Genomic DNA, 13,400 nt, shown 5'->3' with positions numbered 1-13,400 from the left:
TTAGCTTTAAATACATTTGAATAATTGTAAACCAACATTTGGATGAAATAATGTTGAATATTTTGTTAGTTTGTGGGAGTCCCATAAAAATCAATATCTAGTCTGTTATTTATGAAAATTTTACATTTTTATTATGAATAATTTATTAATTTAAAATAAAGGTATTCATAGAAACCCTTTTGGTTTTTAAAGAACTGCTAAATCAAACTTTGTTTGTAATATGTCAGCCTGTGTTGTATATATTCCCTTACATGGTATTTCTATTATTGACTTGGTTTGAGAAACATGTTTCGTCTATGGATCCATAGTGAATTTATAATCCTATTTTCAATATTAATTTTCTGCCATGGATAATTCTGTGTAAAATCAGTGTTAACTTTGAATTCTAAGAAATCCTGATTGCTTTGTATTTAAGTGCTTTTAATAATTGAATGTGAGAATGAAGATAAGATGCATAAGACTTTAAAACTTTGCCAAATATTAGGTTAGGAAAAAAAAATGCCAAACATATTTCCCCTACTTGAAAAGTATCAATTCATGGAAAATGAAAATGAACACAGACCTATTGCATTAATTGATAATAATTTCTTAATATTTTCTTGTATACATACTCAGAGTTTGCTAAACATCTAACTGTAAGCCAGATACTTAAACAGCTTTGACTTTTTAATTTCAGAAATTAATGGCCACTTATAAAACTTATTTGTCCATATAAACTTCATTTTATAGAAAAGATATAACAACTAGTAACTTTTTCACCTTTTTAAAAAGAAGTATTATGTGGTTACACTTGGTGCTTTCTTTTTATGTTAAACTTCTGAAGCCAAGAGCTAAAATGTTTTTTAAAAGCAGAAAATACTTTGGATTTGGAATAAATGTATTTGAGTTGCATTTGTTTGAAGTATGTGTTGTCTGTGGGTTACTTTATTATAAGTAGTCCTACTCTAGTAAGAATATTTGAATTATAAGGTGCTTTTGCAGCCTTTTTAAAGGAGATTTTATTTGTCCTTATAATGCCTCCATCACCTTAATCTCTAAAAACTATTTTTAATGATTAATGTGAAGTAACCAGTGGCATACAATGTTGTAAATTCTGTGACACTGCTTTGACATAATGAACAAACATGGTTTGAGCTGTAAAATTTTACATGTTTAGATTAGAACCTTTTCACTGACAGTATGAAATTACTAAAGTTCTCCAACAAAATACTCTTTAAAGATAAACTTGTTGGTTAACTGAAATACAAGTATTTTCTTATGTATTTAGTGAGGTGATTGAATGCTTTCTGAGCAATGGCTTGAGCAAACCCAGTACTTTATTTTTCACATAAATATTTCCTATCAGCAATAATGTACATAATAATATATGTAACTTTCTATTTGTAAAAGAATAAAATTCATTTCATTTTAATAAACTCTTAGGCATAACTAATTTCTCCCAAATAAATGTGAAAAAAGGTATTTTAAAAAATTTCTTCTCTTAGTCAGATGTTTTAAGAATATATCCACACAACTACCTAAAGAAATGTTGTCTCATTTTTAAGATTGGGTACCTAACTTGCTAGAAATTCATTTAGCCCACAGCTGCAAACTGACAGTCAATTCAGGCCAGCTTGGCCCACAGTTGTTTTATTCAGTGTGCATAAAAAGTTTTTATTCAGAAAGTCTTTATATTGGGTATGCAGTCCCTCGTTTGCCATAGTCCACCAGATTTCAGGCTCTTAAATGAGACTACTTCACTACTTTGTGTTTCCCACTTGGCCCTGAAGACATCTGAGCTTGAGACCTCGGTTTAGATCTGTGGTTTAAAAAAGTTTCTGAATTTCATGATTTGATAAAACTGTAAGTACTGTTGAATCATTTTAGTATATGCATTTTTAGATTGTGTCTTATGAATGTAAATTTTAATGTGGTGCTTTCTTTTGTAAAGATCATTGAATTATTAACTCTGTAACTGAAATTTTAAAATCATCTCCAAATATTTTATATTCACAATAAAAGTCTATTTAAAAAATTTACTTATGTTCAAGAGGTTTTATTCTAAATATAGAAAACCCATGTCACATTTGACTAACATGGCCTAATTTGGGACTTCTCTGGCAGTCCAGTGGTTTAAGACTCTGCACTTCCACTGCAGGGGTCATAGGTCCCATCTCTGCCTGGGGAACTAAGATCCCACAAGCTCTGTGGCACAGCCAAAAAAAAAGTCTTTAAAGAACATTTACAATAAAAGTAAAGGGACAAGAATTGACAACCCCCCCCCCCCCCGTAATTATTTTAGTTAAAAAATAGTATAAAAATAAAACTAGCTTAACTGCTGCTCTAAGGAAATGGCAGTCTACTCCAGTATTCTTGCTGGAGAATCCCCATGGACAGAGGAGCCTGTTGGGGTGCAGTCCCTGGGGTCGCAAAGAGTTGGACACGACTGAGTGACTAAGCATAGAACTGATCAAAGAGTTGAGTTGCTTAATAGAATCTGCTCCTAAAAATATTTTAGAACTGTTATGACTAGACCATGCATTGTCCTGTAGGTTAGGTTAAGGGTTTTGGTATTCGTGCAAAGCTACAGAAAGCCATGAAGGGTTTTCTTCAGGTGGGGATGAAGTGGGGGAGACATGAAGTTGGTGAAGGTTAAATATATGATTTCATGTGTTTTAAGAAATTCACTGTGGCTGCATTGAAAAGAACTTGTTGTAGGAGACTGGCAGTCCTTGCAGAGATAAGCTAGAAGGCTATTAAAGTGGCCCAGGTGAAGAATGATTATAGCTAAGATTATGATAGCAGTGGGTGGATACAGAGAGAGCTGGATGGATTTCGGATGATGGATTGGTGATGAGTTGGAATGAGGTATAAGGGAGTGGTATAAGGTATAAGCCTTTCAAAGAGAGAACCCTGGAAGAAGACCAGTGTCAGGGAAAGCATCTAGAATCTAGTCTGGCATATACAGATTTTTGATGTCTAAAAAATAGACAGTAGGATATATAAATCAGAGACTCAGAACAAAGAATTGGACAGAAGGGGGAAAAAAAAAAAAAGACATGGAATCACCAGTGTTTATAGGGTAACTGATATCATAGGTATGGTTAGGAGCCTGGTGGGCTGCGGTCCATGGGTTCCCTAAGAGTCGGACACAACTGAGCGACTTCACTTTTACTTTTCACTTTCATGCATTGGAGAAGGAAATGGCAACCCACTCCAGTGTGCTTGCCTGGAGAATCCCAGAGACGGGGAAGCCTGGTGGGCTGCCTTCTATGCAGTCACACAGTCAGACATGACTGAAGCCACTTAGCAGCAGGGAAGAAAAAGGACAACGGTTCTCTTTTTCATCGTAGGAACCCTTTATACATTTAAGACATGAAGGCCCTAGGGAGTTTTCAGTTATGTGGATTACAGTTATCAATATTACCACTTTACAAATTGAAACTAAGAAATATTTTAAAATATTTATTAATTTTAAAATAATAAAGCAATACATGTTGTATTAGATTTCTAGGGTCGCTGTGAGAAATGTAACACAAATTGAGTGGCCTTAACCAAAAGAAGGAGAAGGCAATGGCAACCCACTCCAGTACTCTTGCCTGGAAAATCCCATGGACGGCGGAGCCTGGTAGGCTGCAGTCCATGGGGTTGCGAAGAGTCGGATACGACTGAAGCGACTTAGCAGCAGCAACAGCAACCAACAGAAATTCTCTCCCAGTTCTGGAGGTTAGAAGGCCAAAGTCAAGGTGTCCATAGGTCCGTGCTCCCTCTGAAGTTTACAGTGAAAGATCTTCTACATGCCCCGCTCCTAGCTCCTGGTCAAGTGAAGTGAAGCGAAGTCGCTCAGTCGTGTCCGACTGTTTGCGACCCCGTGGACAGCAGCCTACCAGGCTCCTCCGTCCGTGGGATTCTCCAGGCAAGAACACTGGAATCGGTTGCCATTTCCTTCTCCAAGGGATCTTCCTGATCCAGGGACTGAACCCAGGTCTCCCGCATTGCAGGCAGACGCCTTAACCTCTGAGCCACCAGGGAAGCCCCTGGTGGTTGAGGACAATTTGTAGCATTCCTTGGCCTGTAGATGCATGATTCCAATTTCTGCCTCCTTCCTCACATGGCATTCTCATTTCTGCGTCCAAATTACCCTCTTCTTAGAAGGACATCAGTCATTGGATTAGGACCCAGTCTAATCCAGTATGATCTGATTTTAACTTGATTACATCTGCAAAGATCTATTTCCTAAGATCATATTCAAGGTACTGGAGGTTAAGACTTGAACTTATCTTGGGACTTCCTTAGTGACCTAATGATTAAGAATCTGCCTTATAATGCAGAGGACACAGGTTTGATCCCTGGTCGGGGAAGTAAGATCCCACATATCACAGAGCAGCTGAAACTGTGTGTCACAAGTAAAGAATCCATGAAAGTGAAGGTCGCTCAGTTGTATCTCTTTGGACTCCATGGATGGAATTCTCTAGGCCAGAATACTAGAATGGGTAGCCTTTCCCTTCTCCAGGGGATCTTTCCAACCCGGGCACTGAACCCAGGTCTCCCACATTGCAGGCGGATTCTTTACCAGCTGAGCCACAAGGGAAGCTATGAGAGAGTCTGTGCACCCCAACAAAAGATCTCACATGACATAATGAAGAGCCCACAAGCTGCAACTAAGACCAGATGCAGTCAAATATTAATAAATACTTTTAAAGACCGGACCACCCATGAATGTTAACAATTTTAATAAAAAGTAACTTGTTTTCCAATACCCCAAAAAAATATTTTTAGTGAGTAGTGTAGCATTGTTTTAGTCTTGTGAAACTTTTAAATATCTAACTTTACAGAAGACAGCTTGACTGCCATATCTGCTTCTGCATTTGATCTGTTCTGAAAGGTTAAAAGGGTGTGAAGAAAATCTGGTTGGAAGAAGGAAAAGTGTTTTCCTTTTTAGACAATTGAGGATATTCCTCCTTGATACTACACCCAAATACCACAAGTGGTAGTTTCTTAAACAATGCAATGTGGTTTCTCAAACCATATTAACTTTTCATTCTATGATTCATTAAAAACCATTGTTTTCTATCCTGGAAGAGAAAAAGGACATTAGTGGGAAACGTGCTGAAATCTGAATAAAGTCTATAATTTAGTTAATAGTGTTTTGCCAGTGTTTCTTAGTTTTGACAAATGAACCATAGTTACATTAAAATTTTAGGTGTAGCTCAAAGAAAGTCATTTGGGAAATCTTGCTACTTCCTTTCAGTTCAGTTCACTTCAGTCACTCAGTTGTGTCAGGCTCTTTGCGACCCCATGGACTGCAGCACACCAGGCCTCCCTGTCCCATCACCAACTCCCGAAGTTTACCCAAACTCATGTCCATTGAGTCGGTGATGCCATCCAACCATGTCATCCTCTGTCATCCCCTTCTCCTCCTGCCCTCAATCTTTCCCAGCATCAGGGTCTTTTCAAATGAGTCAGCTCTTCACATCAGGTGGCCAAAGTATCGGAGTTTCAGCTTCAACATCAGTCCTTCCAATGAACACTCAGGACTGATCTCCTTTAGGATGGACTGGTTGGATCTCCTTGCAATTCAAGGGACTCTCAAGAGTCTTCTCCAACACCACAGTTCAAAAGCATCAATTCTTCGGTGCTCAGCTTTCTTTACAGTCCAATTCTCACATCCATACATGACTACTGGAAAAACCATAGCCTTGACTAGATGGACCTTTGTTGGCAAAGTAATGTCTCTGCTTTTTAATATGCTTTCTAGGTTGGTCATAACTTTCCGTCCAAACAGTAATCGTCTTAATTTCATGGTTACAGTCACCAACTGCAGTGATTTTGGAGCCCCCAAAAATAAAGTCTGACACTGTTTCCACTGTTTCCCCATCTATTTCCCATGAAGTTATGGGACCAGATGCCATGATCTTCGTTTTCTGAATGTTGAGCTTCAAGACAACTTTTTCGCTCGCCTGTTTCACTTTCATCAAGAGGCTCTTTAGTTCTTCTTCACTTTCCGGTGTCATCTGCATATCTGAGGTTATTGATATTTCTCCCGGCAATCTTGATTCCAGCTTGTGCTTCCTCCAGCCCAGTGTTTCTCATGATGTACTCTGCATATAAGTTAAATAAGCAGGTTGACAATATACAGCCTTGCCAAACTCCTTTTCCTATTTGGAACCAGTCTGTTGTTCCATGTCCAGTTCTGTTGCTTCCTGACCTGCATACAGATTTCTCAAGAGCCAGGTCAGGTGGTCTGGTATTCCCATCTCTTTCAGAATTTTCCACAGTTTGTGGTAATCCACACAGTCAAAGGCTTTGGTATAGCACTTCAATAAATTTCAAGTTGTTTTACACTAAAAAAGTTTCTTTAAAATGGATGCTCATGTTAACACATTTATTAATGTTTTGCAATTTTAAGAATATTTTCACTTATCTTGCTGTATCATAACAAATGAGTTGACAATAATGGCTAGAATTATTATGTCCACTTTAGTGTGTTAGTCTCTCAGTCATGTCTGATTTTTTGCAATCTCATAGACTGTAGCCCACCACGCTCCTCTGTCCATGGGGATTCTCCAGGCAAGAATACAGGAGTGGGTTGCCATTTCCTTCTCCAGGGAATCTTCCTGATTGAGGAGACTCCATGGGCTCCCAAATAGTCTTACACAACTGAGCAACTGAACATCAATAAAGATTCTAATCTTTTCTTTCTGTAACCCCCAGAGCTTACTTTTATCTTACCCTTATCTCATCATATTTAAGTACTCAACTGTCTGCCCCACCCTCTCCAAACCCAGCCTGTAACACAAGCAGGTCTGACTCACTTTTTATGCGGGCATTCCCTGGCATAGTTCAAGGACTACCAGCTGGTCCATTCCGAGTGCAGCGCTCTTTTCCGTGTACCAGATTGTAATTTTAAACCTCAGTTGACCCTTGAAACTCAGGGGTTAAGTTAGAAGCTTTGACCCTCTGCAAAGCAAGAAATCCTTCTATAATTTATAGCCAGCCCCACATTAGGTATGCTGCCACTGCTGCTGCTAAGTCGCTTCAGTCGTGTCCGACTCTGTGCGACCCCATAGATGGCAGCCCACCAGGCTACTCGTTCCATGGGATTTTCCAGGCAAGAGGACTGGAGTGGGGTGCCATTGCCTTCTCCGCACATTAGGTGTACTTGGCTCCAAAGTATTCCCTGCTCAGCATTCCTATATTCTACCAACACTGCTTTGGTCCTGCAGTGCTATGGTGTTTACTCTTTTAAAAGTCCAGGTATTTTTGGACCCAAGCAGTTCAACAGTCTGTTGTTCAAGGATCAACTGTATATTAGATTCATCAGCTGAGGAGAGAGGGAAGTGATGGCCTTGGTGGAAGATCCTGTTCTTTGGTGAGAACTGCCATCTTTTAGGGATACTTTCCCAGGTTCAAGTTAGAAATGAGACATCTAAGGATCGCTCTAAAGATAAAGGAGCACCGAGGAGTAAAGTGAGAAGCATTGAGATAGGGGTAAAACAATAGACACAGTGCTTCCAAGGGTAGCAGCAGATCTTCATCCTGCTTCACCTCCAGCTGCGACCCCAGCACTAGCAGCGGCTCAAGGGCCAGGGAAAGTTTCAGCAAGTCAGTCCGTCTAGTACCTCCAGCTCCCACCCAGCAGCTCCTGTGCCACTTAAGTCTCTCTCAACGCACATGTGCCAAAAGGTGGTGTTCCTGCTTCCCATGCAAACCACCTAAAAGAGTTGAAAAAGGAAAAAAAGCAGAGACCTTTCCTGAAACCCCACAAAGTGTGTATAGGGAAGCTGATGAAGCATGTGATGAAGGATCTTGTCATGGAGATATTCTCCACCCGTGGGAAAATTTAAATGACTGACACAAAGAAAATGCCTGTATGAAGAAAGCATCTCAATCTATCTGCAGGCCACATAGTAGAGTTTGAGAATCAATCCCTTTGGAGGTAAGAAGGCCCTGAAGCACACGGACAGAGGATACACTGGTGACCAGGGGATCACCGTCACTGCTGTGCTGGCCCCCTGAGCTAGGCTGCCCCCCACCTTCTCCACCCCAGGCAGTGGGGATGCCGCCACTGGCCCCCTGGTGGCTCAGTCCCCACTTCCCCCGCCACGCCACAAAAGCCGCCCTAGCTCCAATTCCTCTGGATTAAGCGGAGCCACCCAAGTTCTGCTTCCTGTGATTTATACCCCACACAACTGGTTTTGTCACTTTTCTAGTGAAGAAGGAGAGATTGGAAAGAACTGCTCTCAGAGGCAGGCTTCTAAGGCAGCAGTTGAAACTTTTCCTGTGAAGCCTGAGTTCTGGCTGCAGGAGTGCTGCTGGTTTGGGGTTAGACCTCCAGTTTCCTGGCTAGAAAACTCACACCTTTGCAGATTCTGTGACACAGTCAGTTCAGTGGCAAAGCCAGCAGGGACAAACAGGGCTCCAGGTGACAGTGTGGCCCCTGCCTGTGTGTGTATGCTAAGTCGCCTCAGTTGTGTCCGACTCTTTGCAACCCCATGGATTGTAGGCCGCCAGGCTCCTCTGCCCATGAAATTCTCCAGGCAAGACTACTGGAGTGGGTTACCACGCCCTCCTCCAGTTGCCATGCCATTTTCCAGTCTGGGGGCACATTTTTCCTTTCCATAGATGATCTGGAGCCAGACTGGAGGCCTGGTCATAGTTTTGCTTGTTATCCTGAGAGATCCTTCAGGAAAAGGAGGGGAGCTTTAGTGCAGCTCTCTTTTCTGTTCGACCTGGCCCCTGCTGCCCTAGAGTCAAACATCCAAAGAAGAGCCTCCCTCCCTCTGTTACCCCATTAGTTGGTTCTGGTTTTGCCTGTATTCATGCAGTTATACGCACATCTTATAATTCCCTTTCTCTCTCTGAAATTAGTGAACAGGTCGCGAGCCAGCTCTGTGGAGTTCTTACAGACACCTCTGCGGCTGATATACACGGTGGGCCTGTAGGTTACCTTGGCAGCATGTACATTATTTTGGCTTTTATTGTACAGTCAGTACAATGGGAGAGAGGGACTGGAGGCTGAATTAATTACCAATGGCCAATGATTTAATCAACCATGGCTAAGTGATGAAACTTTCAGAAAAACCCGTAAGCAGTGGGATTTAGAGAGCTCTGAGTTGGTGAACACATCAAAGTGCTATGAAGAGGAGGGTGGGTGTGACATGCTGGGAGAGAGCAGGGAAACTCAGTCCCTCCTCCTCCATACCTTGCCCCGTGCATCTTTTTCATCTGGCTGTTGCAGAGTTGTATCTTTCATGATAAATTAATAAATGTAAACAAAGTATTTCCCTGAGTGGTATGAGCCATTTGAATGAATTATCAAACCTAAAGAGGAGGATGTGGGAACCTCTGATTTATAAGTGGCTGGGCAAAAGTGTTGGTGGCCCGAGTACCCTGTTTGTTGCTGATGCCTAAAGTGAGGGCAGGGGAGTTTGGGGGAGAATGAATACATGTATGTGTATGGTTGAGTCCCTTTGCTATCCACCTGAAACTATCACAACATTGTTAACCGACCATGCACCAATGCAAAATAAGTTTAACTAAAAAAAAAGAAAAAAAATGATAAAAACTAAAGTGAGGGCAGACTTATGGGACTGGGTGTTTTAACTTCTGAAGTAGTTCATGTCAGAACTGAACTGAATTCTTGGACACCCAGGTGGTGTAGGAGAGTCAGGAAATAGAATTGATGGGTGATGTCAGAAAACACTCCAGATCTACATCAAAATCTGTTCCAAATAGTCATCTGTAAATGCTGTTCCGTAACGAGATTTTACATATTTCAACTTTAAAAGCAACTTTTCATGCAGATATGTACTGCCAAACAACTGATATCCATTTAAGGCAAATGCTTTTAATTAAACATATTCATCATCCTTTGGAAGCCATTTATAGCATTTGATTAGATTCTACTCTCTGGATATCTGCCTTTTAGCAATAGTACAAAGTGGTGAAAGCACCACATATGGTCTCTGTCACAAGTACTCAACTCTACCATTGTAATGCAAAGGCATCCACAGACAATACATAAATGAATGAGCATGCTGCATCCCAATAAAACTTATTTATGGGACTGGAATTTAAATTTCATATAGTTTTTATGTACCATGAAAACTTCTTCCTTTCACTTTTTAATACTAAAAGATATAATAACAAGTTAAGAGGAAAATTAAGATTCAGGCCTTTAGGCTGAAAGATCTGATTAGAAAAGGTGTTGAGGCCAGAAGGAGCTAGATTTTTATTCTGAAAAGCTGCTCAAATATACAATTGACTTTATGGCTTTGGTTTTCTTGGAGGGGGAACCTCGACAAGATGTCTAAGGTCCAATATTTTTAAAGCTTGCATCAAATATATTCTAGACTTCTAAATTTTGTGCAATATGCTATTATTACATTGCTGCTGCTGGTAAGTCGCTTCAGCCGTGTCCGACTCTCTGCGACCCCATAAACGTCAGCCCATGAGGCTCCCCCCGTCCCTGGGATTCTCCAGGCAAGAACACTGGAGTGGGTTGCCATTTCCTTCTCCATTATTACATTGATGGAGGTCAAATTCCAAGCTAATAGCTATTGACCCCAGCCATTATCATACATAACAGTGAATTTATGGCTTCTCAGCCTTCTGGCTAAGATCAAGTGTAGTATGTTTTTATCAGTTTAATATCTGATACATCCTCTATCCGAGAACAATATATTAAATGGATTTTTGAAGCAGAGAGTTGAAATAGGAACTTGCTCTGTTCACGACCTGATACTGCAGTACTTTCAGAAACAGTGCACCCCCCTCGGGGACAATTTTTGAAGTACGAAAAGGCAGAAGCTGGCCCTTTCCTGTCCTGGAGTGGGGTTTTCATTATAAGCTGTCTGCAAGTTAGCTCAGGAATTTGATTTTCTCAGGTTTTCCTGCATTACTTGTAAGCGTTCCTGACAGTTGCTGGAAGATAAGCAAATAACTGAGTCTGGTAGGGGTGGGGGGTGGGGTGGGGGGAGGGAGAGTAAAGTGAATAAGGAAAAGTAGTTCAAAAGTTAGGCTTATTAAGTCTAGATCTAATATACAACATGATGACTACAGTTCTTAATATTGTGTCAAGGACTTCCCTGGTGATCCGGTGCCTAAGATTCGGCTTTCAAAGCAGGGGCCCCTGGTTCAATCCCTGGTCCCAGACGCCACAACTAAGAGTTCCCATGCTGCAACTGAAATTTCTGCATGGACAGTCTTCGCGGAGAGTTGCCGGGGTTTCCTGCGCCAAAGGTGCTTGAAGGGAACCCGGTAGCTCCTCCCACGCTTGCTCGTCCCCGCCCCGGCCGGCCACGCAGAGCCAGCCCTCCTCACCACCTGACGGCGCCCTCCTACCGACCCAAGGTCCCCGCCGCTGCTCCAGTGCCGCACAGCTGCCTTCACCACCGCCTCTTCTCAGCCGCCTGCGATGACGACCGCATCCCCGTCGCAGATGCGCCAGAACTACCACCAGGACTCGGAGGCCGCCATCAACCGCCAGATCAACCTGGAACTCTACGCCTCCTATGTCTACCTGTCCGTTTCATACTATCTTGACCGCGGTGATGTGGCTTTGAAGAACTTTGCCAAATACTTTCTTCACCAATCTCATGAAGAGAGGGAATATGCTGAGAAACTGATGAAGCTGCAGAACCGACGAGGTGGCCGAATCTTCCTTCAGGATATCAAGAAACCAGACCGTGATGACTGCGAGAATGGGCTGAAAGCAATGGAATGTGCACCGTGCTTGGAAAGAAGTGTGAATCAGTCACTACTGGAACTGCACAAACTGGCCACTGAAAAAAATGACCCCCATCTGTGTGATTTCATTGAGACTCATTACCTGAACGAGCAGGTGGAAGCCATCAAAGAATTTGGTGACCACAAAACCCATGTGTGCAAGATCTGGGCCCCTGGATCTGGCATGGCAGAGTACCTCTTTGACAAGCACACCCTGGGACACAGTGAGAGCTAAGCCTCAGGCTGGCTTCCCGTAGCCACAGGGGTGACTTCCCTGGTCACCAAGGCAGTACATGCATATTTGGGTTATATTCATCTTTTCTATAAGTTGTACCAAAACATCTACTTAAGTTCTTTCTTTAATACTATTCCTTCAAATAAACTTAGTACCAAAACAAACAAACAAAAAATCCTGCTTGCCACAACTAAGACCTGGCACAGCCAAAAAAATAAATGGATATTTTTTTAAAAAACAATACTATCAAATACTGGAAATTTGCTAAAATTTTAAATTTTTAAATTTTAAGTGCTATCATCATAAAAAATATATGGTAACTATGTGAGGAAAAACTATATTAATTAGCTTGACTGAAGTGTCATTTTGCTATGCTTATGTATATCAAACCATCATACTATATACGTTAAATATGTACAATTTTATCTTTAAAAAAATCCAAAGATCCAAAAAAAAGGAACAAAAAAGAGGGAAAAAATGTAAAAGCCAGTCAGTATTCTGTAATAACCCACATGGGAAAAGAATCTAAGAATAAGTGTAACTGAATCACTTTGCTGTATACCTGAAACTAACACAACACTGTAAATGAACTATACTCCAATATAAAATAAAAATCAAATTAAAATTTTAAAATGTAAAACTACTCTTATACTGCACCTGTAATGAAATAAGTGGTGGACAGGATTTGATCCAGAGGTTACAGTTAGCCAAGTCCTGATCAAGATAATCCTTAAATCCCTTCTGTATAGGCAAATTAAAAAAAAAAAAAATTATATATTTATTTATTTTTGGTTTGCACTGAGTCTTCTTTGCTTTGTGCAGGCTTTCTCCAGTTACAGCATGGGCTTTTCACTTCTGCGGCTTCTCTTGTTACAGAGCACAGATTCTAGACACATGGGCTTCAGCAGTCACAGCATGCAGGCTCAGTAGTTGTGGGCACACAGGCTTAGTTGCTCCATAGCATGTGGAATCTTCCCTGACTAGGAATTGAACCCATGTCCCCTGCATTGGCAGGCAGATTCTTATCCACTGTACTACCAGGGAAGTCCTCAATAGGCAAATTTTGATGGAAAGACAGGTTTGGTCATCGTAGACTCAAGAGCAATGGAGAGTAAGAGTTAGGAGGTATCTTCATGCCTGCGTACTTTATGGTGGACAGATAAGTTCACAACTTTGAGATGTTCAAATTCAAAACTACTCTCATTGCAAGAAATACTAGTAGGAATTCCCTGGTTGGTGGTTAGGACTCTGGACTGCCACTGCAGGAGACACAGGTTCTATCCCTTACCTGCCCCATGGCATACCCCTCCCCTGCACCCCAGCCCCCCCAAAACCAAACTAATGCTGCTATGAACATTTGGTTCATGTCTTTTGGTGCACCAGTTACTGTTGGGTATATACATAGGAGTAAAATGCCTGGGTCAGAGATATGTTCATGTTCAACCATACTACGTAC

General features: G+C 41.4%; 1 protein-coding gene and 1 pseudogene across 1 annotated transcript; both read left to right on the top strand.

Moving 5' to 3' along the window:
* The first annotated feature begins 10,577 nt into the window (after nt 1–10,577).
* LOC128062661 (uncharacterized) lies at nt 10,578–10,756 on the top strand (annotated as a pseudogene).
* A 642-nt stretch (nt 10,757–11,398) lies between these two features.
* On the top strand, nt 11,399–11,944 carry LOC128062463 (ferritin heavy chain-like). The gene has a single exon (XM_052654941.1). The coding sequence runs from the start codon at nt 11,399–11,401 to the stop codon at nt 11,942–11,944; it is 546 nt and encodes a 181-aa protein (XP_052510901.1).
* The last annotated feature ends 1,456 nt before the right edge of the window (nt 11,945–13,400 follow it).

Source organism: Budorcas taxicolor, chromosome 17 (genome assembly GCF_023091745.1).
Source record: "Budorcas taxicolor isolate Tak-1 chromosome 17, Takin1.1, whole genome shotgun sequence".
NCBI classification, from domain to species: Eukaryota; Metazoa; Chordata; class Mammalia; order Artiodactyla; family Bovidae; genus Budorcas; species Budorcas taxicolor.
The sequence above is the reverse complement of the archived record's forward strand: the minus strand, read 5'-3'. Positions and strand labels throughout refer to the sequence as shown.